At 41.7% G+C, this 23,835-nt stretch overlaps 1 protein-coding gene across 1 annotated transcript in view; it reads right to left on the bottom strand.

Moving 5' to 3' along the window:
- LOC139916426 (uncharacterized) overlaps positions 1-23,835 on the bottom strand; it is a 171,555-nt gene that overhangs the window by 139,142 nt on the left and 8,578 nt on the right. Inside the window, exons 4-21 of the mRNA XM_078287285.1 lie at positions 15,266-15,429; positions 14,811-15,093; positions 14,412-14,575; positions 13,957-14,239; positions 13,558-13,721; positions 13,103-13,385; positions 12,704-12,867; positions 12,249-12,531; positions 11,850-12,013; positions 11,395-11,677; positions 10,996-11,159; positions 10,541-10,823; positions 10,142-10,305; positions 9,687-9,969; positions 9,288-9,451; positions 8,833-9,115; positions 8,434-8,597; positions 7,979-8,261 (exon numbers count right to left, since the gene is read on the bottom strand). Coding sequence (XP_078143411.1) covers positions 7,979-8,261; positions 8,434-8,597; positions 8,833-9,115; positions 9,288-9,451; positions 9,687-9,969; positions 10,142-10,305; positions 10,541-10,823; positions 10,996-11,159; positions 11,395-11,677; positions 11,850-12,013; positions 12,249-12,531; positions 12,704-12,867; positions 13,103-13,385; positions 13,558-13,721; positions 13,957-14,239; positions 14,412-14,575; positions 14,811-15,093; positions 15,266-15,429 — 4,023 coding nt within the window. The remainder of the gene's footprint in view (positions 1-7,978; positions 8,262-8,433; positions 8,598-8,832; positions 9,116-9,287; positions 9,452-9,686; positions 9,970-10,141; positions 10,306-10,540; positions 10,824-10,995; positions 11,160-11,394; positions 11,678-11,849; positions 12,014-12,248; positions 12,532-12,703; positions 12,868-13,102; positions 13,386-13,557; positions 13,722-13,956; positions 14,240-14,411; positions 14,576-14,810; positions 15,094-15,265; positions 15,430-23,835) is intronic.

Consider the following 23,835-nt stretch of genomic DNA (forward strand, 5'->3'; position numbering starts at 1 on the left):
GACAACAATTTCATTGCGAAAAGCAGCACAGGATTTCAGAGGGCAGGCCAACAGCAAATGGCCCTGGCCCAGGCCCAACCATAAGTTAGAAACTGTTCCCCTGACAGAACACTGACAGAAATACCATGATTTGTAGCTCTTACAAGTAACTGCTGAAATTTTGTGAAGAGAGAGCTGTAGCTTTACATATAAAAGATTTAAGTTACAAGCATTCACAAGCATTTTGACATTTTTCCACAAGTATTCATACTGGAATTTCAAAGACAAATTTATTTAGTTGAAGTACGCAAAACCTTCTTACGATCACGGAACCTCAAACGCGTAGAAATTAATTCCTGTAAAGTTTAAAAAATGAGCTTCAAGCTTTTAAAACTTAAGTTTAAACTTTTCACAACTTGGCAGTTTTTACAACTGTAAATTAGACCATATTCACAGTGGCAGACGTAGTTTACCATATTTATCATTATTTGAGACTGGATTTGACCAAGCCTAATGTTACTTGGAACAGCAAAGACATGCAACTTGGCCTATGTTCAGTTAACCTCTTATTTGACTATCAGCTATTTGGCTTGTGCTTATAAGGATGTGTTCTTTTCAGTTAAATTGTTTTAGACTGTAGGGTATTTGTCTCGATTTGTGATGGTATTGCTCTTTGTTCGTCATGTTGTTGGGACGGCGGTGCAAACTGATGTTGGCTACAAAAGAGTCATTTTTATTAAGGTGAATCAAATACACTGGTCCTGAATCATCTCACTACTGTCAGACACCCCGAAAAGAATCAAGTTAGTTAAAAAAATTGGTCCTCCCATCACTAGTGAGAAAAGATTTAAGACTTAAATAGTATCCACAATAAACAAAAAAATGTGACAATCTGATGCTGCGAGAAGCTTATGAGTCATGTCCACTGCTAATGTCCATATTTCCCTCCCTCAATTTTATGGTCCAGCCTTGGAACAACCACAAATGTGTAAATGCCCTGTGCGCTGTGTAAGTAAATCAGGAAACAATATTTTTGTGTCCACTATGTGATTTGTGTTAGTGCAATCCTTTAGTAGATCTGGGCCATATTTTACTGTCACTGGATTAGTTACTACACATACCCATATTTTATGCAGGGTGCATGTTGTGCATTTATTAGTGATACTACTAAAAGCCACTGTGGTCCAGATTCGAACCCAGGACTTTACAATTGTATGGTATGTGCCTTAAACCACTAAACCACCAGGATGCTTCACATCAGCATTTTTTGTAATGTCTGCCATTCATTCCTAAGCCCTACAGTTATGCATAGGGTAGGTAGGTAGGTAGGTAGGTACTTTATTAATCCCCGGGGGGAAATTTCTTTGTTACAGCAGCAATAGCGATACACAGAATAGAATCACATAAATAAGGGTAGAGATAAGAATAATGATAAAAATAAACAATAAGTTCTACAAATATACAGATGTGGAAAAATATGCAGATGTTAAAATATGTATATATATATATATATATATATATATATATATATACAATATACACATGGGTATATACAAATGTTACTTAAGAGCTAGGTGTGCAAAGGAGCAAAAGTCGAGGTGCGTAGTGTAGTGTATGTCTGTCTGTGCTTGGGGGGTTGTTGATGGTTAGTCCAGGGATGAGTTATAGAGTCTCATGGCGGTGGGCAAGAAGGACCTCCTGTGCCGCTCCGTGGTACACCGAGGCAGAATGAGTCTGCTGCTGAACGTGCTCCTCTGCCTGGTCAGTGTGTCATGAAGTGGATGAGAGGCGTTGTCCATGATAGCCAGCAGTTTGTCCAACATTCTCCTCTCAGCCACTGCACTCACTGGGTCCAGGCTGGCCCCCAGGACAGACCCCGCCTTCCTCAGCAGTCTGTCTATCCTGTTGGTGTCTGCAGCTTTTATGCTCTTGCCCCAGCACACAACCGCAAAGAAAAGGGCATTTGCCACCACCGACTGATAGAACACGTTTAGCATGGTTCTACATACATCAAAGGACCTGAGCCTCCTCAGGAAGTGGAGTCGGCTCTGGCCCTTCTTGTATATGGCCTCGGTGTTCCCACCCACGCATGTAGTAAAAGGTCTTATAATGCATCATTTGAATGAAATAAGGGTAATGATTTCTTAGTTGTGGCAATTTGACACGCATTAGAGTCCAGCTACAGTAGAGTTAAAAATGCTGACAGTAAATGCAAGTATAATTCTTTGGAGGATGCATTTATATGCAGATGAAAATAAGTTTCATAATGTTCCCAATGTTGATCACTACAAATTTAATCAGACCCGCTTACAATTTGTGTAAACTTTAGCCTAGACCCCAGAAAAACAATTTATTAAACTTAGACTCAACACGTGGGTTGTTTAACAACAGTAGGCCTATTGTTTTACTTTGATTGGCTGAAACATATATTTTATGTAAGCCAGGTTTATAATGCACTAATGCAATGTTTACATGATATACTTCTCATCTAAATCAAGTATTCATTCAAGCCTTGGAGTCTGATGCCAAATTGTATGCATAGGAAATGATATCAGTGATTTGCATGGACTTTGAATCTCTGATAAGTTAAAATGACATTTAAGTAATTGAGGGGAAAAAAAAAAGATTTCCCCTTTGATGTCTTCTATTCACACAACCTCAAGTCTGTCATTGTGTACATTTTACTTAGTTCCTTCAGGCCAATTTGCTTAAAGCCATGTGTGTTGACACGATGTTGCTCATATGTACATAACATCTTTGCACACTAAAAATCCTGCGGGGGGCTGCTGAATCAATCACCTGAAGCAGTATGTAATTCACCAGGCACATAATTTGTGATAAACTGTGACCAGCTTCGCACTGGGGAAAGCCAGCATGCATGAAAAGATTTTAGTGCCAAGTTAGCTCACTCTGCATTAGAACCTGAGATCTCTGGTGTGGCAAACCTATGCTTTACCGACCAAGCTAAACTTGAAGTGATACATCAATCAGCCTCATTGAGTCTTGATAGCTTTGTCTCGCAATGGCACGTGCAGTATTTTTTATTTTATTTTTTTTGGGACCAACCATCCGATAGAGTGAAGAAGAGTAATTGATGTTTTCATTGATTTGTAAAAACCAAAAATAAATGAAAACAAAAATTTTGTAAAATATAACAACATACAACATTTACAAAAAACTCCAAACAACATATAATAATAAAATATAGCACTTTTACAATTAATCAATTGTTGACATGGCTTCCATGCTGTCCACGGTTTTTCCCTCAAGACACTCACCAAAACACAGCATCTTGGCAGCTTGGGTATCATTGAAAGTCTGACTTTCCCACTCATATTTACCATTTTGTTGGGTCCCTAATGTGCACTCAACTCGTAATTACAATATTTCCGACCTCACTTGAAGGCAGTCTTAGACCTTTACTGCAGGGTGGATGTTATGCATTTATTACTGATTCTAAAACCACTCTGAGCAAAATCAGCTAATTCCACCTACATTTAAGTAATGTTTGGCCTTCATATCTTATCACTGGTAAAACGTCCTGTTAAAACGTTGAATCAAATATGGCTAATGAGTTCTTAGTAGAGGCAGTTTCATAGGCATTAAGTCCAGCTACAGTGGAGTCACACTTTGATGATAGTAAATGTCAAAGCATATTGTTTTGGTACATTCAGTTATATGCAGATGAAAATAAGTGTAATCTAATTTAGATAAAATTTATGAAATTTAATTAGACCTACTTATTTGTGCAAGTTACACCCTAAACTCCAGACATAATTTATGAAACACTCAACAAATGTTGGTTCTTTTTTTTTTTTATTACAGGCAAAAATACACATAACACATACGACAATATGATGACATGACAATAAATCCTCACAAAAAGGAAAAGGAAAACAAAACAAAACAAAAAAAATGTGATAAAAAAAGTAAATAATGTCCATTATTTACCAATTAATGTTGGTTCTTTAACAACAGTATTGTTTCACACTAGATATAGGCTGAAACAGACATGGATAAAAGGACATGAATTGACATGATTTCCATTCATGCCTATTCGTTTTGAAAATTAAAAGTTACATAAATTCACACATCCTGAAGTTTGACATTGTGTACCTTTTTACCGAGTTCCTTCAGGTTGATGTACTTAATGCAATGTGTATTGACAAAGCATTGTACTAATATGTACGTAACACCCCAAATTCATTCTACAAAGCCTGAGGGGGGCTGATGCAGTATGTAATTTTCAAAAAAGTAAAGTCACCCAGCAGTCTTCATAGAATATGTTTATCTTGCAATGTAAGATGACAGCATTCACAGATCCTTAGTCTGCATTTCCATGTAGTATATTTGAAATAGCCAAAATGGAAAAAATGGATCAATGTGTAGGCAAACAGGTGCTTATTGGGGAACAGGCTTCTCAGTAACCAAGAAAAAACTAACCACTGAAAAAAGTGTAAAATCTCCAAACAAAGCAAGACATTCCGTATGCAGGTACAAAGATTAAAAAGCCTTTATTGTATTGCAGGAGCCTGGTGGGCGGGGTCGTCATCAGTGCCAATGGAGTGCACCTGGGCCCGGTGTACTCCTTGGGCTTAAAAAGCCGTCTGACCATCAGTTGCTCTCTCCCTCCTTACCTATGCACACCTTTTGTTCTGTTTTTTTGGTTTGATGTAGTTTGTTTACCCCTTAGTTTTAGTTAACAAATCATTATTTTAACATTTACTTTGGCGTATGGCTCCCCCATTGTTACTCTCTTGAGCCAGGTTGTAACAATGCCAATGTATTGTCTAAACTGAAACCCTAACTCCTCATATTTTGCTTAAACATATCCTGGCATTAACTAAAGTGATTAAGTTACAACAAGCATTACCTAATGTGAATAGTGTGTTTTTCATGTAATTTGGTATACCTGTTGTAAAGTGCTAGATAACTGCTTGTTGTGACTTGTTGAGAGTTTACACTTTACTGTCAGCCAGACTAGCACCCTAGACTAACTCTCTTGTTTACATGTCTGTTAGTGTAGGTTGATTCGGTGGTGCCCTTTTAAAAGTATCTTAACCCATTAATGACTAACTACTAAATTTAGTATGTTCTCCATGCCTTTATTAGTAGACAAAGTTGGGTTTTTTTTAGATTATCAAAAAAACACAAATTAATTTAACATTAATTTATCATACTAAATATCAGATTTATGCCAGATCAAAGCACATATTCTTGAAATTCAACTTGTTCTGAATCCAACGGTACCAAGCATTTGATACAACTCCTTGTAGTTTTTGTGCTCAGCTTAGCTATTACTTAAAGTGCTGCAAAGGAAATTTTACATTTCCACCGTGGACATTAATGGGTTAATTGTTTTTCTTTTTGTATTGGTGTGGTTTTACTGTGGTTTTGTTATTTGGTGTTAATGGTTGGTATTATTTGGTGTGTGTGTGTGTGTGTGTGTGTGTGTGTGTGTGTGTGTTTTTTTTTAAACCCCTGGCTGCAGACAAAATTTCCCTTAGGCGACAATAAAGGTTGAATTGAATTGAATTGACCTCAGTAGTATTCCTTAATGAATACTAAAAGCCAGCAAGCATTTTGTGACTTTTTCCTAATGATGGATATCACAAGTTGTAAAGCTTGGCCATTGATATTTTCCGAACATGTGGAAAAATATGTACAATATGGTGATGCTCAGTATCTACAGAAAATAAAGACTGGAATCTACAACGTACATAATGGGACATAAACGACCCCAATGAGACTTTTCACTGCGATATGTTAACAGGAAGTGATGTCATAACCAGGTAACATCAGATCCGGTCCAGGCCAGTCCTCGTCAAAATGGAAACAAGTCGGTTCATAGAGGAATTTGCAAACAGTGAATGTGCAAAGAAGAACAAAGGATATGGCTGTTCTCCGAAAATTACATTTTTGATTATTAGGGTAAGTTAACATTTGCCACGATATGTAACATTAATCTTACACATGACTACAGTGATGTTGTTGAGAACTTGCAACAGCACTTTTTTTTTCTTTTGAGGGATGATTGTAATGCCATATCATTTAATAACTGTGATTACAGGTGGCACTATATTTTCGGAGGGGGAGGACTTTCCCCAAGTTCATGGCTACAACATTAACAGACTATTGTGCTTAGCTGAGGACTTTTGTCCAGGCTGCCCGGAACTGCAAGAGAAGATGGTAGACCTGAAGAAAAGGCAGAAACTACTCCCCCTAAAACCCAAATTGTTTTATAAAAGGACTATGAAGGTTTTTATTTGACATTTTATATTATAAAATTGACATATTTGATATTTCATCTCAACATACTGTATATTACATTCAATAAAGTTCTTGTATGTTCAATTAAGTCTGTTACTGTGTGTTGAAGTTCCATATTTTTTGTGTATGCTATATTGTTACAGAAATGTCACCAAACAGCTGGTCTAGGGTCTCCTCTCCTAACATCGATTATAGTCAGATGGACATATGTGATTTTCTTTTAAACTGTATTTACTGTGGGGCAACCTTGTACTTACCCTATAATTACGGTGAAAAAGAGGGGAACAAGCACTGCTTTATTTTACAGCCCGCACACCTTACTCCATAACTACAGGGAACAGGCGCCAATAACATTTGTTTTGTCCCCCCTAATTACGTTATTGTACCATGTAATTATTTTTCAAGTATGCGGTAATAACAAAAATAGTTACAGCATATCTACCTTATAAGTGTCTCATAATTACAAAATTGTTACCCTTTAATTCCCAGACTTCTCATTTTGTTACCGTGTAACAGCGTTACAGCATTGTTATTTTATTAATGCCCCATAATTACAAACTAGTTACACAGTAATTAGTGGGCTGTAAAATAATTGGCACTTAGGTACCAACACCTTGGGTTAAGGAATGATGATGCTAGTTGCAGGCTGGTGACAGGAGTGGTGCAAGAAATGAAAGAATCAGACCATAACTATGATTATTGTACATTGCAAGATAACTTTGAAAACAAATATTTAATAAACCGTTTCAACAAAAAGTTTGGATTTTTATGAATATGCTGATTTACAAGGACGTGGGTGTTCATTCAATCAATCAAGGTAAAACTTGATTGACGTTCGTTGAGAGCAGAGATTATTCAGTAATGCTAGTTATGGTCAATGGTGCTAAAATACCATTTAGAGATTTCAACTAATTTCTAACTTTTCAAGTTATAGTTAATTACACAGTAGAATTTTAGGAAAATATAATCAAAAACATGGTTTTACCCCATTGATTACAAGCATTGTGAACAAATACAAACAATTTCTGCATCTAATATATCAAAAAACTAAACGATTAAACATTGAAGTCACTCCTGGTTGGTAATTAATCAGAAAGCCTTGTTGAAAATCACTTAGGGATACATCTATGTGTAATTTCATCCATCGCCAAATGTTTTAAATAGTGTTAAAACAAAAGTGATGTAAAATGTAAAGTAGAAACCTGCAGAAATGCCCTTCAAATCCAACTGGACATGGCTGTTTACAGAGATTGAGGAATTGTTTCAGACACAGTAGCAAGCATATTCAGTGGTATCGGTTGATTCTATCCCAAACACTTCAACCTCACACAGTGTCAGGTATTCCTTCCTCCCAGGAATCACAATGTTGACATAACGGCCCTCCATCCCATTACACTTAAAGGTTTGGGAGGTGCCAGCTGGGATAGAGGAGATCCCGGTACATCTAAAGAAAAAGACAGAGAAGAGATATTTAGGCAAAACTCGGACTATAACCTCACAAACACACAATAGATTCCCTTCAGTGGTCCTGGTGAGGTACTGATGATGGAAAATTAGGTGAAACAAATGGATTACAGTTTGGGAGTCATTTAGATATCAAGTGCATTATTGACTTGTAATATACACAGCACTGTCAAAAATTCAAACCTAACAAAGTGAGGAAAATGCATAATTGACACCTTGAGGCTGACAGGTCCAAACCCAGCACAGCACTAATGAAAACAGATACCTGGGATTGGCGTTTCCATTATCATTGAGGGAATTTCCGATGCGAATCTCAGCTCCATTGATCCTTTCATGACAGCAGTCTTTTCTGTTGGTGATGGTGACATAGTTGACTTTATAAGAGTTCAGAAGGTCCAGTCTCCACCATGGTTTAAGATCTCCTTGAGTGTGGGTGCAGGAGCCCTGTTGCCATTGGCTAGCACGATTCCCATCAATGGCTCTTTCAGGTACCGCATTCCCATATGATGAAGACTGAGCTACTTTTCCACCTCTAGCAACATTATTACCTAGATAAATGGATGAAATTTGACAGCAACGATGGCAGGAGAAGAACGCAGACCTGTTAGATGTATAATTTGTTGGTGTCTGCTCAGGAGCATACAGTACCATGTTTGATTTCATTTGCTGTGACTATCAACTAATGGTAACCTTTAGGATACCTCAGGTGGTCCAACTCACCAGTTGGAACAATGTCCCCAACAACTTCCCCATAAACCTCCACTTCACACAGTGTCAGGTATTCCTTCCTGCCTGGAATCACAATGTTGACGTAACGGCCCTCCATCCCATTACACTTGAAGGTTTTGGAGGTGCCAGCTGGGATAGAGGAGATCCCAGCACATCTGAAGGGGAGGAGAAGAGAAACATATTTTGGTTGAAAAGAATACAGTAACTTCACAAATACACCATAGAGTCTGTGTAGTTGTGCTTGTGAGGAGCCAATGATTGTAACTGAGTTAAAAAATGAATCAAATGCTGCATGGCAATCGTGGAGACATCAAACGCAGTATTGCTTGGTAATTGACACCTTGAGGCTGACAGGTCCAAACCCAGCACAGCACTAATGAAAACAGATACCTGGGATTGGCGTTTCCATTATCATTGAGGGAATTTCCGATGCGAATCTCAGCTCCATTGATCCTTTCATGACAGCAGTCTTTTCTGTTGGTGATGGTGACATAGTTGACTTTATAAGAGTTCAGAAGGTCCAGTCGCCACCATGGTTTAAGATCTCCTTGAGTGTGGGTGCAGGAGCCCTGTTGCCATTGGCTAGCACGATTCCCATCAATGGCTCTTTCAGGTACCGCATTCCCATATGATGAAGACTGAGCTACTTTTCCACCTCTAGCAACATTATTACCTAGATAAATGGATGAAATTTGACAGCAACGATGGCAGGAGAAGAACGCAGACCTGTTAGATGTATAATTTGTTGGTGTCTGCTCAGGAGCATACAGTACCATGTTTGATTTCATTTGCTGTGACTATCAACTAATGGTAACCTTTAGGATACCTCAGGTGGTCCAACTCACCAGTTGGAACAATGTCCCCAACAACTTCCCCATAAACCTCCACTTCACACAGTGTCAGGTATTCCTTCCTGCCTGGAATCACAATGTTGACGTAACGGCCCTCCATCCCATTACACTTGAAGGTTTTGGAGGTGCCAGCTGGGATAGAGGAGATCCCAGCACATCTGAAGGGGAGGAGAAGAGAAACATATTTTGGTTGAAAAGAATACAGTAACTTCACAAATACACCATAGAGTCTGTGTAGTTGTGCTTGTGAGGAGCCAATGATTGTAACTGAGTTAAAAAATGAATCAAATGCTGCATGGCAATCGTGGAGACATCAAACGCAGTATTGCTTGGTAATTGACACCTTGAGGCTGACAGGTCCAAACCCAGCACAGCACTAATGAAAACAGATACCTGGGATTGGCGTTTCCATTATCATTGAGGGAATTTCCGATGCGAATCTCAGCTCCATTGATCCTTTCATGACAGCAGTCTTTTCTGTTGGTGATGGTGACATAGTTGACTTTATAAGAGTTCAGAAGGTCCAGTCTCCACCATGGTTTAAGATCTCCTTGAGTGTGGGTGCAGGAGCCCTGTTGCCATTGGCTAGCACGATTCCCATCAATGGCTCTTTCAGGTACCGCATTCCCATATGATGAAGACTGAGCTACTTTTCCACCTCTAGCAACATTATTACCTAGATAAATGGATGAAATTTGACAGCAACGATGGCAGGAGAAGAACGCAGACCTGTTAGATGTATAATTTGTTGGTGTCTGCTCAGGAGCATACAGTACCATGTTTGATTTCATTTGCTGTGACTATCAACTAATGGTAACCTTTAGGATACCTCAGGTGGTCCAACTCACCAGTTGGAACAATGTCCCCAACAACTTCCCCATAAACCTCCACTTCACACAGTGTCAGGTATTCCTTCCTGCCTGGAATCACAATGTTGACGTAACGGCCCTCCATCCCATTACACTTGAAGGTTTTGGAGGTGCCAGCTGGGATAGAGGAGATCCCAGCACATCTGAAGGGGAGGAGAAGAGAAACATATTTTGGTTGAAAAGAATACAGTAACTTCACAAATACACCATAGAGTCTGTGTAGTTGTGCTTGTGAGGAGCCAATGATTGTAACTGAGTTAAAAAATGAATCAAATGCTGCATGGCAATCGTGGAGACATCAAACGCAGTATTGCTTGGTAATTGACACCTTGAGGCTGACAGGTCCAAACCCAGCACAGCACTAATGAAAACAGATACCTGGGATTGGCGTTTCCATTATCATTGAGGGAATTTCCGATGCGAATCTCAGCTCCATTGATCCTTTCATGACAGCAGTCTTTTCTGTTGGTGATGGTGACATAGTTGACTTTATAAGAGTTCAGAAGGTCCAGTCTCCACCATGGTTTAAGATCTCCTTGAGTGTGGGTGCAGGAGCCCTGTTGCCATTGGCTAGCACGATTCCCATCAATGGCTCTTTCAGGTACCGCATTCCCATATGATGAAGACTGAGCTACTTTTCCACCTCTAGCAACATTATTACCTAGATAAATGGATGAAATTTGACAGCAACGATGGCAGGAGAAGAACGCAGACCTGTTAGATGTATAATTTGTTGGTGTCTGCTCAGGAGCATACAGTACCATGTTTGATTTCATTTGCTGTGACTATCAACTAATGGTAACCTTTAGGATACCTCAGGTGGTCCAACTCACCAGTTGGAACAATGTCCCCAACAACTTCCCCATAAACCTCCACTTCACACAGTGTCAGGTATTCCTTCCTGCCTGGAATCACAATGTTGACGTAACGGCCCTCCATCCCATTACACTTGAAGGTTTTGGAGGTGCCAGCTGGGATAGAGGAGATCCCAGCACATCTGAAGGGGAGGAGAAGAGAAACATATTTTGGTTGAAAAGAATACAGTAACTTCACAAATACACCATAGAGTCTGTGTAGTTGTGCTTGTGAGGAGCCAATGATTGTAACTGAGTTAAAAAATGAATCAAATGCTGCATGGCAATCGTGGAGACATCAAACGCAGTATTGCTTGGTAATTGACACCTTGAGGCTGACAGGTCCAAACCCAGCACAGCACTAATGAAAACAGATACCTGGGATTGGCGTTTCCATTATCATTGAGGGAATTTCCGATGCGAATCTCAGCTCCATTGATCCTTTCATGACAGCAGTCTTTTCTGTTGGTGATGGTGACATAGTTGACTTTATAAGAGTTCAGAAGGTCCAGTCGCCACCATGGTTTAAGATCTCCTTGAGTGTGGGTGCAGGAGCCCTGTTGCCATTGGCTAGCACGATTCCCATCAATGGCTCTTTCAGGTACCGCATTCCCATATGATGAAGACTGAGCTACTTTTCCACCTCTAGCAACATTATTACCTAGATAAATGGATGAAATTTGACAGCAACGATGGCAGGAGAAGAACGCAGACCTGTTAGATGTATAATTTGTTGGTGTCTGCTCAGGAGCATACAGTACCATGTTTGATTTCATTTGCTGTGACTATCAACTAATGGTAACCTTTAGGATACCTCAGGTGGTCCAACTCACCAGTTGGAACAATGTCCCCAACAACTTCCCCATAAACCTCCACTTCACACAGTGTCAGGTATTCCTTCCTGCCTGGAATCACAATGTTGACGTAACGGCCCTCCATCCCATTACACCTGAAGGTTTTGGAGGTGCCAGCTGGGATAGAGGAGATCCCAGCACATCTGAAGGGGAGGAGAAGAGAAACATATTTTGGTTGAAAAGAATACAGTAACTTCACAAATACACCATAGAGTCTGTGTAGTTGTGCTTGTGAGGAGCCAATGATTGTAACTGAGTTAAAAAATGAATCAAATGCTGCATGGCAATCGTGGAGACATCAAACGCAGTATTGCTTGGTAATTGACACCTTGAGGCTGACAGGTCCAAACCCAGCACAGCACTAATGAAAACAGATACCTGGGATTGGCGTTTCCATTATCATTGAGGGAATTTCCGATGCGAATCTCAGCTCCATTGATCCTTTCATGACAGCAGTCTTTTCTGTTGGTGATGGTGACATAGTTGACTTTATAAGAGTTCAGAAGGTCCAGTCTCCACCATGGTTTAAGATCTCCTTGAGTGTGGGTGCAGGAGCCCTGTTGCCATTGGCTAGCACGATTCCCATCAATGGCTCTTTCAGGTACCGCATTCCCATATGATGAAGACTGAGCTACTTTTCCACCTCTAGCAACATTATTACCTAGATAAATGGATGAAATTTGACAGCAACGATGGCAGGAGAAGAACGCAGACCTGTTAGATGTATAATTTGTTGGTGTCTGCTCAGGAGCATACAGTACCATGTTTGATTTCATTTGCTGTGACTATCAACTAATGGTAACCTTTAGGATACCTCAGGTGGTCCAACTCACCAGTTGGAACAATGTCCCCAACAACTTCCCCATAAACCTCCACTTCACACAGTGTCAGGTATTCCTTCCTGCCTGGAATCACAATGTTGACGTAACGGCCCTCCATCCCATTACACTTGAAGGTTTTGGAGGTGCCAGCTGGGATAGAGGAGATCCCAGCACATCTGAAGGGGAGGAGAAGAGAAACATATTTTGGTTGAAAAGAATACAGTAACTTCACAAATACACCATAGAGTCTGTGTAGTTGTGCTTGTGAGGAGCCAATGATTGTAACTGAGTTAAAAAATGAATCAAATGCTGCATGGCAATCGTGGAGACATCAAACGCAGTATTGCTTGGTAATTGACACCTTGAGGCTGACAGGTCCAAACCCAGCACAGCACTAATGAAAACAGATACCTGGGATTGGCGTTTCCATTATCATTGAGGGAATTTCCGATGCGAATCTCAGCTCCATTGATCCTTTCATGACAGCAGTCTTTTCTGTTGGTGATGGTGACATAGTTGACTTTATAAGAGTTCAGAAGGTCCAGTCTCCACCATGGTTTAAGATCTCCTTGAGTGTGGGTGCAGGAGCCCTGTTGCCATTGGCTAGCACGATTCCCATCAATGGCTCTTTCAGGTACCGCATTCCCATATGATGAAGACTGAGCTACTTTTCCACCTCTAGCAACATTATTACCTAGATAAATGGATGAAATTTGACAGCAACGATGGCAGGAGAAGAACGCAGACCTGTTAGATGTATAATTTGTTGGTGTCTGCTCAGGAGCATACAGTACCATGTTTGATTTCATTTGCTGTGACTATCAACTAATGGTAACCTTTAGGATACCTCAGGTGGTCCAACTCACCAGTTGGAACAATGTCCCCAACAACTTCCCCATAAACCTCCACTTCACACAGTGTCAGGTATTCCTTCCTGCCTGGAATCACAATGTTGACGTAACGGCCCTCCATCCCATTACACTTGAAGGTTTTGGAGGTGCCAGCTGGGATAGAGGAGATCCCAGCACATCTGAAGGGGAGGAGAAGAGAAACATATTTTGGTTGAAAAGAATACAGTAACTTCACAAATACACCATAGAGTCTGTGTAGTTGTGCTTGTGAGGAGCCAATGATTGTAACTGAGTTAAAAAATGAATCAAATGCTGCATGGCAATCGTGGAGACATCAAACGCAGTATTGCTTGGTAATTGACACCTTGAGGCTGACAGGTCCAAACCCAGCACAGCACTAATGAAAACAGATACCTGGGATTGGCGTTTCCATTATCATTGAGGGAATTTCCGATGCGAATCTCAGCTCCATTGATCCTTTCATGACAGCAGTCTTTTCTGTTGGTGATGGTGACATAGTTGACTTTATAAGAGTTCAGAAGGTCCAGTCGCCACCATGGTTTAAGATCTCCTTGAGTGTGGGTGCAGGAGCCCTGTTGCCATTGGCTAGCACGATTCCCATCAATGGCTCTTTCAGGTACCGCATTCCCATATGATGAAGACTGAGCTACTTTTCCACCTCTAGCAACATTATTACCTAGATAAATGGATGAAATTTGACAGCAACGATGGCAGGAGAAGAACGCAGACCTGTTAGATGTATAATTTGTTGGTGTCTGCTCAGGAGCATACAGTACCATGTTTGATTTCATTTGCTGTGACTATCAACTAATGGTAACCTTTAGGATACCTCAGGTGGTCCAACTCACCAGTTGGAACAATGTCCCCAACAACTTCCCCATAAACCTCCACTTCACACAGTGTCAGGTATTCCTTCCTGCCTGGAATCACAATGTTGACGTAACGGCCCTCCATCCCATTACACCTGAAGGTTTTGGAGGTGCCAGCTGGGATAGAGGAGATCCCAGCACATCTGAAGGGGAGGAGAAGAGAAACATATTTTGGTTGAAAAGAATACAGTAACTTCACAAATACACCATAGAGTCTGTGTAGTTGTGCTTGTGAGGAGCCAATGATTGTAACTGAGTTAAAAAATGAATCAAATGCTGCATGGCAATCGTGGAGACATCAAACGCAGTATTGCTTGGTAATTGACACCTTGAGGCTGACAGGTCCAAACCCAGCACAGCACTAATGAAAACAGATACCTGGGATTGGCGTTTCCATTATCATTGAGGGAATTTCCGATGCGAATCTCAGCTCCATTGATCCTTTCATGACAGCAGTCTTTTCTGTTGGTGATGGTGACATAGTTGACTTTATAAGAGTTCAGAAGGTCCAGTCTCCACCATGGTTTAAGATCTCCTTGAGTGTGGGTGCAGGAGCCCTGTTGCCATTGGCTAGCACGATTCCCATCAATGGCTCTTTCAGGTACCGCATTCCCATATGATGAAGACTGAGCTACTTTTCCACCTCTAGCAACATTATTACCTAGATAAATGGATGAAATTTGACAGCAACGATGGCAGGAGAAGAACGCAGACCTGTTAGATGTATAATTTGTTGGTGTCTGCTCAGGAGCATACAGTACCATGTTTGATTTCATTTGCTGTGACTATCAACTAATGGTAACCTTTAGGATACCTCAGGTGGTCCAACTCACCAGTTGGAACAATGTCCCCAACAACTTCCCCATAAACCTCCACTTCACACAGTGTCAGGTATTCCTTCCTGCCTGGAATCACAATGTTGACGTAACGGCCCTCCATCCCATTACACTTGAAGGTTTTGGAGGTGCCAGCTGGGATAGAGGAGATCCCAGCACATCTGAAGGGGAGGAGAAGAGAAACATATTTTGGTTGAAAAGAATACAGTAACTTCACAAATACACCATAGAGTCTGTGTAGTTGTGCTTGTGAGGAGCCAATGATTGTAACTGAGTTAAAAAATGAATCAAATGCTGCATGGCAATCGTGGAGACATCAAGTGCAGTATTGGCTGGTAATTAGTTGCGTTTCCATCAAGCCACTTAATCAGAATCAGAAATACTTTATTGATCCCCGAGGGGAAATTGGGTTTTGTTGCAGTTGCTCACATTCTAGAAGAGAAATATATATAGGCATAGAGAAATTATAAGAAATTATAAGAAAAATAGAATTAAGAAAATAAATATAAAAATATCTCAAATATGTGCATTATACTACAATATATAACAACAATAATATAGAAATAAGAAAAATAAGAAATTTGTGGGTGGGTGTGTGGGAGGAGGAGTAGGAGGAAATCCCTGACCTGGGCCTTTCACTCCTGCTTTTTTCCTTCCCCTTTGTTTTTGAATTATTGCACAAAATTATTACCGGAATCAGTATTGCACGGTTAAAATATAAGTTATAAATTATGGGTTTATTAAGCTGCTGACAGGGGTGAAATAAGTCCAAGGTCCAGTCTATTGACTCAGAGTGTCTGACACTCTGAGGGAGGAGTTGAAAAGTTTGATGGTCACAGGCAGGAATGACTTCCTGTGGTGCTCTGTGGTCCTGTGGATCTCGGTGGAATGAGTCTTGCAACACTTCCCAGTGTTGCTGACCACTCTGTCCGACACACAGTTTTGCAAGCGCACGTACTGTGGTCTACCAGTCAGGTAGTTGACAATCCAGGACACGAGGGGGGCATCCACCTGCATCGCTGTCAGCTTCTCACCCAGTAGAGCCAGCCAGATGGTGTTGAAAGCACTGGAGAAGTCAAAAAACATGACCCTCACAGTGCTGGCCGGTTTGTCCAGGTGGGCGTAGGCATGGTTAAGCAGGTAAATGATGGCGTCCTCAACTCCAAGTCGGGGCTGGTAGGCGAACTGGAGGGGGTCCAAGAGTGGCTTGACCATGGGCCGGAGCTGCTCCAGGACAAGTCTCTCCAGGGTCTTCATGATGTCTGTAGTCCTTGGAGCCACTGGGACGCAGCGTCTTTGGCCCAGGAACGAGGCAGGACGTCTTCCACAGCACGGGACCCTTTGAAGACTCGGGCTCATGTTGAAGACATGGTGAAGCACTCCACATAGCTGGGGGGCACAGGCTTTGAGCACCCTGAGGCTGACACCATCAGGGCCTGCAGCCTTGCTTGAGTGTCTCATCAGCTGTCTTCTTACATGGTCAGCTGTGAAGCACACTGTAGAGGTTACAGGTAGGGGAGGGGGAGGGGTGGAGTTGCCAGGTTGGAGAGGGCAGTCAGTCTGGGAGCCAGAGGGGGGGTGAGTAGGACCCTCACTGGAGGATGGGAGGCTGTAAGAAGGTGGAGTAGATGGTGGTTGGAGGCAGACAACAGATGAGTCAAGGGGGAGATGGGCAGGGGCCACCGTGTCAAATCTATTGAAGAACAGATTAAGTTCATTGGCCCTGTCCAAGCCGCCCTCAGCCCCTCTGCCGCCAGTTGGCCTGAAACCAGTGATGGTCTTCATGCCACTCCAGACCTCTCTCATGTTGTTCTGCTGGAATTTCCGTTCCAGCTTCCTCCTGTACTTCTCTTTAGCCTCCCTGATCTTCACTTTCAGGTCCCCTTGGATTGTCCTCATCTCCTCCCTATTGCCAGCTCTAAAAGCCCTCTTCTTTGTATTGAGGATGGCCTTGATGTCCTTTGTTACCCATGGCTTGTTATTTGAATAACAATGGACAGTCTTTGCTGGGACAGTGCAGTCCACACAGAAGTTAATGTAGTCTGTTATGCACTCAGTAAGCCCATCAATGTCCTCTCCATGTGGCTCACAGAGTGCCTGCCAGTCTGTCACCTCAAAACAGCCCCTCATAGGCCTCCTCCGACCATCTCCTCACTGTCCTTGTGGTCGCAGGCTGTCGTTTCACCAGAGGCACATAGCAGGGGTTGAGGTGTACAAGGTTGTGATCTGACCTACCCACGGGGGGAGGGGAGAATGCAAAATTTTAAGTTTCTAATGGGACTAGGCTGAATGGAAACACCAAATTTTGAAAAAACTCCCCAAATATCGCAAAAAAGTTTTTATGTTTGCTTGAGATGGATTTGTTGGTCTGTCGATTAAAGAGATTAATCGAAAAACGGCGTTTATAATCCATACTGTCTTTATGACTAGTCCATACCCGGGGATGCGCGCGCCACAACTACGTACAGACTTCCGGGGATGCGCGTGCCACAACTCCAGGCAGACTTGCCAAAAATGCGCATAAACAGCGTACATTTGGGAAAATGGAAAAATCGGCTTTGTCAGTCCCTGCCTATGCCAATGCTCAATGCTCATGTGCAGTTTCAGATTGATTGGCCAACCCGTTGAGGAGCAAAATGGATGCAGACAGATAGATGGACGGAGTTGTCCTCATTCTATAGTAGGATCTAGAGTTAGCTTAACCGTGTATTCTGCACAACTGGCAGCTTGTATAGTCTGCTGTGATGCGTTCCGCTGGCGGAAACGGTGGCCCCACTGGCTCAACGAACGGCCCGATAATCCTGCCTAGCAGATCAAATGTTGTTCTGGATCCTAAAGTTTTGCACCCAAAGGCTCTCAGTCCGTAAAATGCCTTTGCACGGTGACCTCCCAGAATTGTTTTTTGCGTCTCTTTTCCCAGATATATGGCGGTCGTCGTAGAATGGGCATTTCTCCTATGATATTGATCATAATATTCAGTCATCGCCGCCAGAAAAAAAAATGCAGCCACCAGCAGATTACATGACAAAATAATAATTATTTCTCCTATGGCAAGTAACTCTTGGAAAGCTCTCTCCATCTGTGATCTTGTCTCACCCCCCCCCCCCCCCCCCGCATACAAACCTACACTGAAATCTGAATTTTGCTTGTTTGTTATCTTAACTAATTTTTTCTTGTCAATAGGACATGGGCTTGTGTAAAAAGTTGTTTCAACTTAAAATAATTAGTTGATAACGTCTCAACTACATGAAAGTTTTTCAACTTAAAAAACGATGCTATCTTAACTAAATAATTAATGTGGAGTTGAAAATGGGGTGAAGTTGGTAACGTGTGCGTCATCACGTGGTACGTCGTGCATCAAGTGGCTTTTGGGAAATGCAGCGCGAAGTGTGGGAAGGCGGCCCGCTGCTGCAAAATTATTGCCGCCGCTACTTTAGAAGTTTATTAAATGTCATGAAGTTGCAATTACACGACTCTGCAGAGGGCTTTTAATTTGAAACGACGGATACAGGAAGTGGCAACACGTGGCGACACCTGGCCGACGCGAGAGGGAGAGAGAGAAAGAAGAGAAAAAGAAAGAAGAGAGAGAAAGGTAGATTAAGGCTGCGTCCACACAGCGTTTTTTGATGTGGAAAAAGCGCTGCCTGGAGTGCTTTTTATGAGGAGAAATAAAAAGCGGATCACGGCAACGTCACCTGACGTTAGCTGAGCAGCTGCTAGCTCACTAACCAGCTGGTTAGCTCTTCTAGCAGACAAAACAGTGTTGTGCAACAAGCAAAGGCTTACCAGATTTTTCCAATACATGTCCAGTATGATCCATACTGCCTTTATGATCGCTGTTGCGGTAATTCACTTATTACAACGTCCAATTTCTCCACTGGCACTTTCACTTTCTCCATATTTGTTGTTGCTATGGGAAACGGCCACCGTCTCCGTCATCGCGATTGGTCGGCTGGGAAAAAGCGGTTCACGTCACCCGGCGCTTTTCTGAAAAGTTGAACATTTCTCAACTATTGAAAGCGCTCCGCTCTGACGAAAAAAACGCTGCAGCGCTTTTCGGGAGCGGCCGCCTTTTGTGCGCCTTGCGGCCGCTTCCCATTGCTTTTAATGAGAAAAGGGAGCTGGCAGTTGGGGAAAAAACGCTATGTGTGAATGTCGGTAAAATAATTGCCAACGATGTTTATATAAGCTATGTATTAAAATATTCCTGATTGCATTTTCAGATGAGTTTGTTAAAATATTTCTCCAAGAAGAGAAAGATGCCTGATGTCGATGAGGAAGATAGTCAGGTAACGTTACTTTAGCTAGGGAGGGGCTCAGGGTTCTTAGCTATGCCCCGAAGTTTTGAAGGGAAAGAAATGCCTTCTGGTTCTAAAATATGTAACGTTAGTGGTGGCTACTACAATATTTTAATGTTCTTACTGGTTGCGTGATCAAATATTTGTGATGTGAGAGAATTATCTAACGTTACTCATTCTCAAATATAACCTTATTAGACAAGTAGACAGGCAGGAGTAGTGGAGGCGAGTGGAGCAGGAGAACGGAGTGAAGCAGGAGAGCGGAGTGAAGCAGAGTGAAGCAGGAGAGCGGAGTGAAGCAGGAGAGCAGAGTGAAGCAGGAGAGCAGAGTGAAGCAGAGTGAAACAGGAGAGCGGAGTGAAGCAGGAGAGAGCAGAGTGGAGCAGGAAAGCAGAGTGAAGCAGCAGAGCAGAGTGAAGCAGAGTGAAGCAGGAGAGCGGAGTGAAGCAGGACAGCAGAGTGAAGCAGGAGAGCAGAGTGAAGCAGGAGAGCGGAGTGAAGCAGAGTGAAGCAGGAGAGCGGAGTGAAGCAGGAGAGCAGAGTGAAGCAGGAGAGCAGAGTGAAGCAGAGTGAAACAGGAGAGCGGAGTGAAGCAGGAGAGAGCAGAGTGGAGCAGGAAAGCAGAGTGAAGCAGCAGAGCAGAGTGAAGCAGAGTGAAGCAGGAGAGCGGAGTGAAGCAGGACAGCAGAGTGAAGCAGGAGAGCAGAGTGAAGCAGGAGAGCAGAGTGAAGCAGAGTGAAGCAGGAGAGCGGAGTGAAGCAGGACAGCAGAGTGAAGCAGGAGAGCAGAGTGAAGCAGGAGAGCAGAGTGAAGCAGAGTGAAGCAGGAGAGCGGAGTGAAGCAGGAGAGTGAAGCAGGAGAGCAGAGTGAAGCAGGAGAGCAGAGTGAAGCAGAGTGAAGCAGGAGAGCAGAGTGAAGCAGGAGAGAGCAGAGTGGAGCAGGAAAGCAGAGTGAAGCAGGAGAGCAGAGTGAAGCAGAGTGAAGCAGGAGAGCAGAGTGAAGCAGGAGAGAGCAGAGTGGAGCAGGAAAGCAGAGTGAAGCAGGAGAGCAGAGTGAAACAGGAGAGCGGAGCAGGAGAGCAGAGCGGAGCAGGAGAGCAGAGTGAAGCAGGAGAGAGGGCAGAAAGTGAGGAGAGTGGAGTATGTTCTAAAGTTTGTTTTGCAGTCAAGTGACACTTTATTTCATATTTTTTAATTACCTATTGATATTCACTCCGACCGCCGGCGTACTACGCGCGCGCACCACCCAGGTACAACAAAACTCTTTCCCCCGCTGCTAAAAAAAATCCTAGAGGAAACACTGGACAGACTTGAAAAATTGTGAATATATCTTTTGTTTTAACATATTTGGTTTAAGTCAGCTTGCAAAAGTCATTTTCATTGTTTATTGCCATTTCTGTCGTAGCATAATGTTGCTATAAGCCTAAGGGCGCGATTATTATTTCATCATTATTTTATGCCCTTATTGGATTAGCCTACATGTATTTATGTTGACGAAACTGACGAGTTATATTCATTAAAGAAAGTTGATTTAATAAAAAAAAGACTAACTCATATTTAATCCGATGAATCACTTTATACAAATTGAGGATTTTGTTGGAGGATTTTCTTTTTTTTTATGATGACGTCATAAAATATGATGGCAGACATTCGAAGCTTCATTCGGTACAGCCCTAGACATTATGGAAGAAACTGTCCATTGCCCTGTATCTACAGTGACTGTCCACTAGTTTTCCGATCACAGCAATCCCTTAAGAACCACTTAAGAGAACATGGAGTTTCACGACATGGACCTATTGGACTTTTAAACTTTAAAATTAATTGTCAGTTGTGTAACTTCAATGATCCAGTGACTAAAACAGTACTTGGGTCATCTTGGGAAACATCTTAAGAACAAAGAGACTGTTACCTGCCATTTTAATCATTGTTCCTTCAAATCAAGTGTTTACTCTACCTTTACGTCGCACAAAAGTCGATTTCACAACAACGCCACACTACAAGACTTGAAATCTGAGCTTGTTATTCAAACAAATGTGAGTGACGAACACGTGGCTGATCAAGTGCAGTCAGATGTCAGTGATGCTGAATTTTCTGGGGATGAGAATGTAACCGAGCAGGAGGTTAACACTGATAAAGTTCAGGCAAGACTTGCATCTTTACTTCTGTGATTGCAAACGGTTTTGCATGTCTCAAAGACAGCAATTCAGCAACTAGTTAGAGAATTTAGTGATACTGGTGTGTTAGTGAGTGAGCTAAACAAAAATACTCTTGATAAAGCATTGAGGCAGCATGGTTGTACCATTGATGAAAACACTCTAAATTTAGTTAAAGATACCTTGTGCCAGACCAATCATTTTAGCTGTCTTTCAGAAGGTGGGTCTTTGGGAACTGACAAAAGAAGGTTATCATTTTTCAAAGAAAACTTCTGTGTAATTAACCCAGTTGAATTTGTTTTAGATTTGTCATCAAAACGAACATTTGTTTATGTGCCAATCTTAAGTGTTCTTCAAGTATTGTTGAATAGGGGTGATGTAATTGACAGAGTTTTAGAAGAAACCCAAAAATCACAATCTGGCCAGTATAAATCCTTTTTTGATGCATCATACTGTAAAGAAAATCCACTTCTTTCTGGTGAAGATCTAAGTATTTCTTTGGGCTTGTATATTGATGACTTTGAGTTCTGTAACCCTTTAGGCACCTCAAAAAAGAAACATAAATTATGTGCAATCTATTGGGTAATTGCCAATTTACCTGTAAGAGACAGATCGTCATTGTCTACTATATATCTTGCTGCCCTATGCAAGAGTCAAGATGTTAAATCATTTGGTTATGGGCCAATTGTTCAACCACTTCTGAGAGACCTACAGCTTGAAAATCAAGGAATTTACATCAACAGGTTAGGAACCAGTGTCAGAGGCACAGTACTGTACATTTCATCAGATAATTTGGGGGCACATTCTTTTGCTGGCTTTCAGGAGTCCTTTAATGTGGACAAGTTTTGCAGATTATGCCTTGCGAGTCGAAAAGATATTCAAACTTATTCTGTAAGAAGTGGGGCATTTGTATTGAGAACAAGAGAGTCACATAACCTGAACCTCTCTAAGCTTAAGGAGAATGAGAATTTCAAAAGTGTGGATGGGGTAAAAAGTGACTGTTCTAAATGAACTACAATACTTGGGTTAGGGTTAGGTACATACATATACATATACATTGTATAACAGGGTTTCCACCTGACTTTTTGCATGATCTTTTGGAAGGCATTGTACCTTTTGAGCTGTGTTTGTGTTTGAAAAAAATCATTGACAAGAACTATTTCACAGTAGATCATTTAAATACTGCCATACAGCACTTCCCTTATAAGTACTCAGACAAAACCAATTGTCCTCAGAAAATTCCAGTAAATTTTCATTTGAATGGAACAATAGGAGGCAATGGCCACGAGAATTGGACTCTGTTATGGTTGTTGCCATTACTTATTGGTGATGTACCTGAAAATGATGATGCTTGGTATGTGATTCTGGAACTGAAAGACATTGTTGAAATTTTGGCATCGTCCACTTTTACAGATAAAAGCCTCTGTTACCTGGAAGCAAAGATCTTTTAACATAGGAAACTTTTAAAAGAAGTGTTTCCTGATGTGAAACTCAGACCCAAACATCATTTCCTTGAGCATTATCCCCATCTGATTTGTTGCTTTGGACCTGTGGTTGACTTCTGGACAATACGCTTTGAAGCTAAACATAGCTTCTTCAAGAAAGCTGTTCGCGATCTAAATAACTTTAAGAACATTGTGTTGTCTCTGGCCAACAGACACCAGCTTATGTTGGCGTACAGTTTTGACATGCCTTGCCTATTCAAGCCAGCGGTGGAAGTAGAGAGAGCAACACACAATTCCCTTGAAATTCTTCTGGTTGTGGTCGAACCTGCAGAGCTAAACCACTACGCTCCCCTGTCAGCCTACGTGGTGCAAGGCAGACTCCTGATTTCACCCAAGGCATTCCTACTACACTGAGGTAATCATTTTGCTGATTGTCAGGATAATTGAAGTAATAATGGCAGGGACAGTCAGTGATGTCCCTTATAATTAATTGTACATTAACCCTGAACTAACTCTGAAGCCTTTGTTTCATTACAACACTACCTTATTTTTTTCTATAGTTTTCTATAGCTCATCCTTTTACTGCCATTGTTTTGAAAAAATGAAACAAAAAATGGAAATAACCTTCTTTAAAGTTTAACATAGGGTTTAAACAAGGCCTTAAATCGATAG

The sequence above is a fragment of the Centroberyx gerrardi genome, chromosome 12 (assembly GCF_048128805.1).
Source record: "Centroberyx gerrardi isolate f3 chromosome 12, fCenGer3.hap1.cur.20231027, whole genome shotgun sequence".
Taxonomy (NCBI): Eukaryota; Metazoa; Chordata; class Actinopteri; order Beryciformes; family Berycidae; genus Centroberyx; species Centroberyx gerrardi.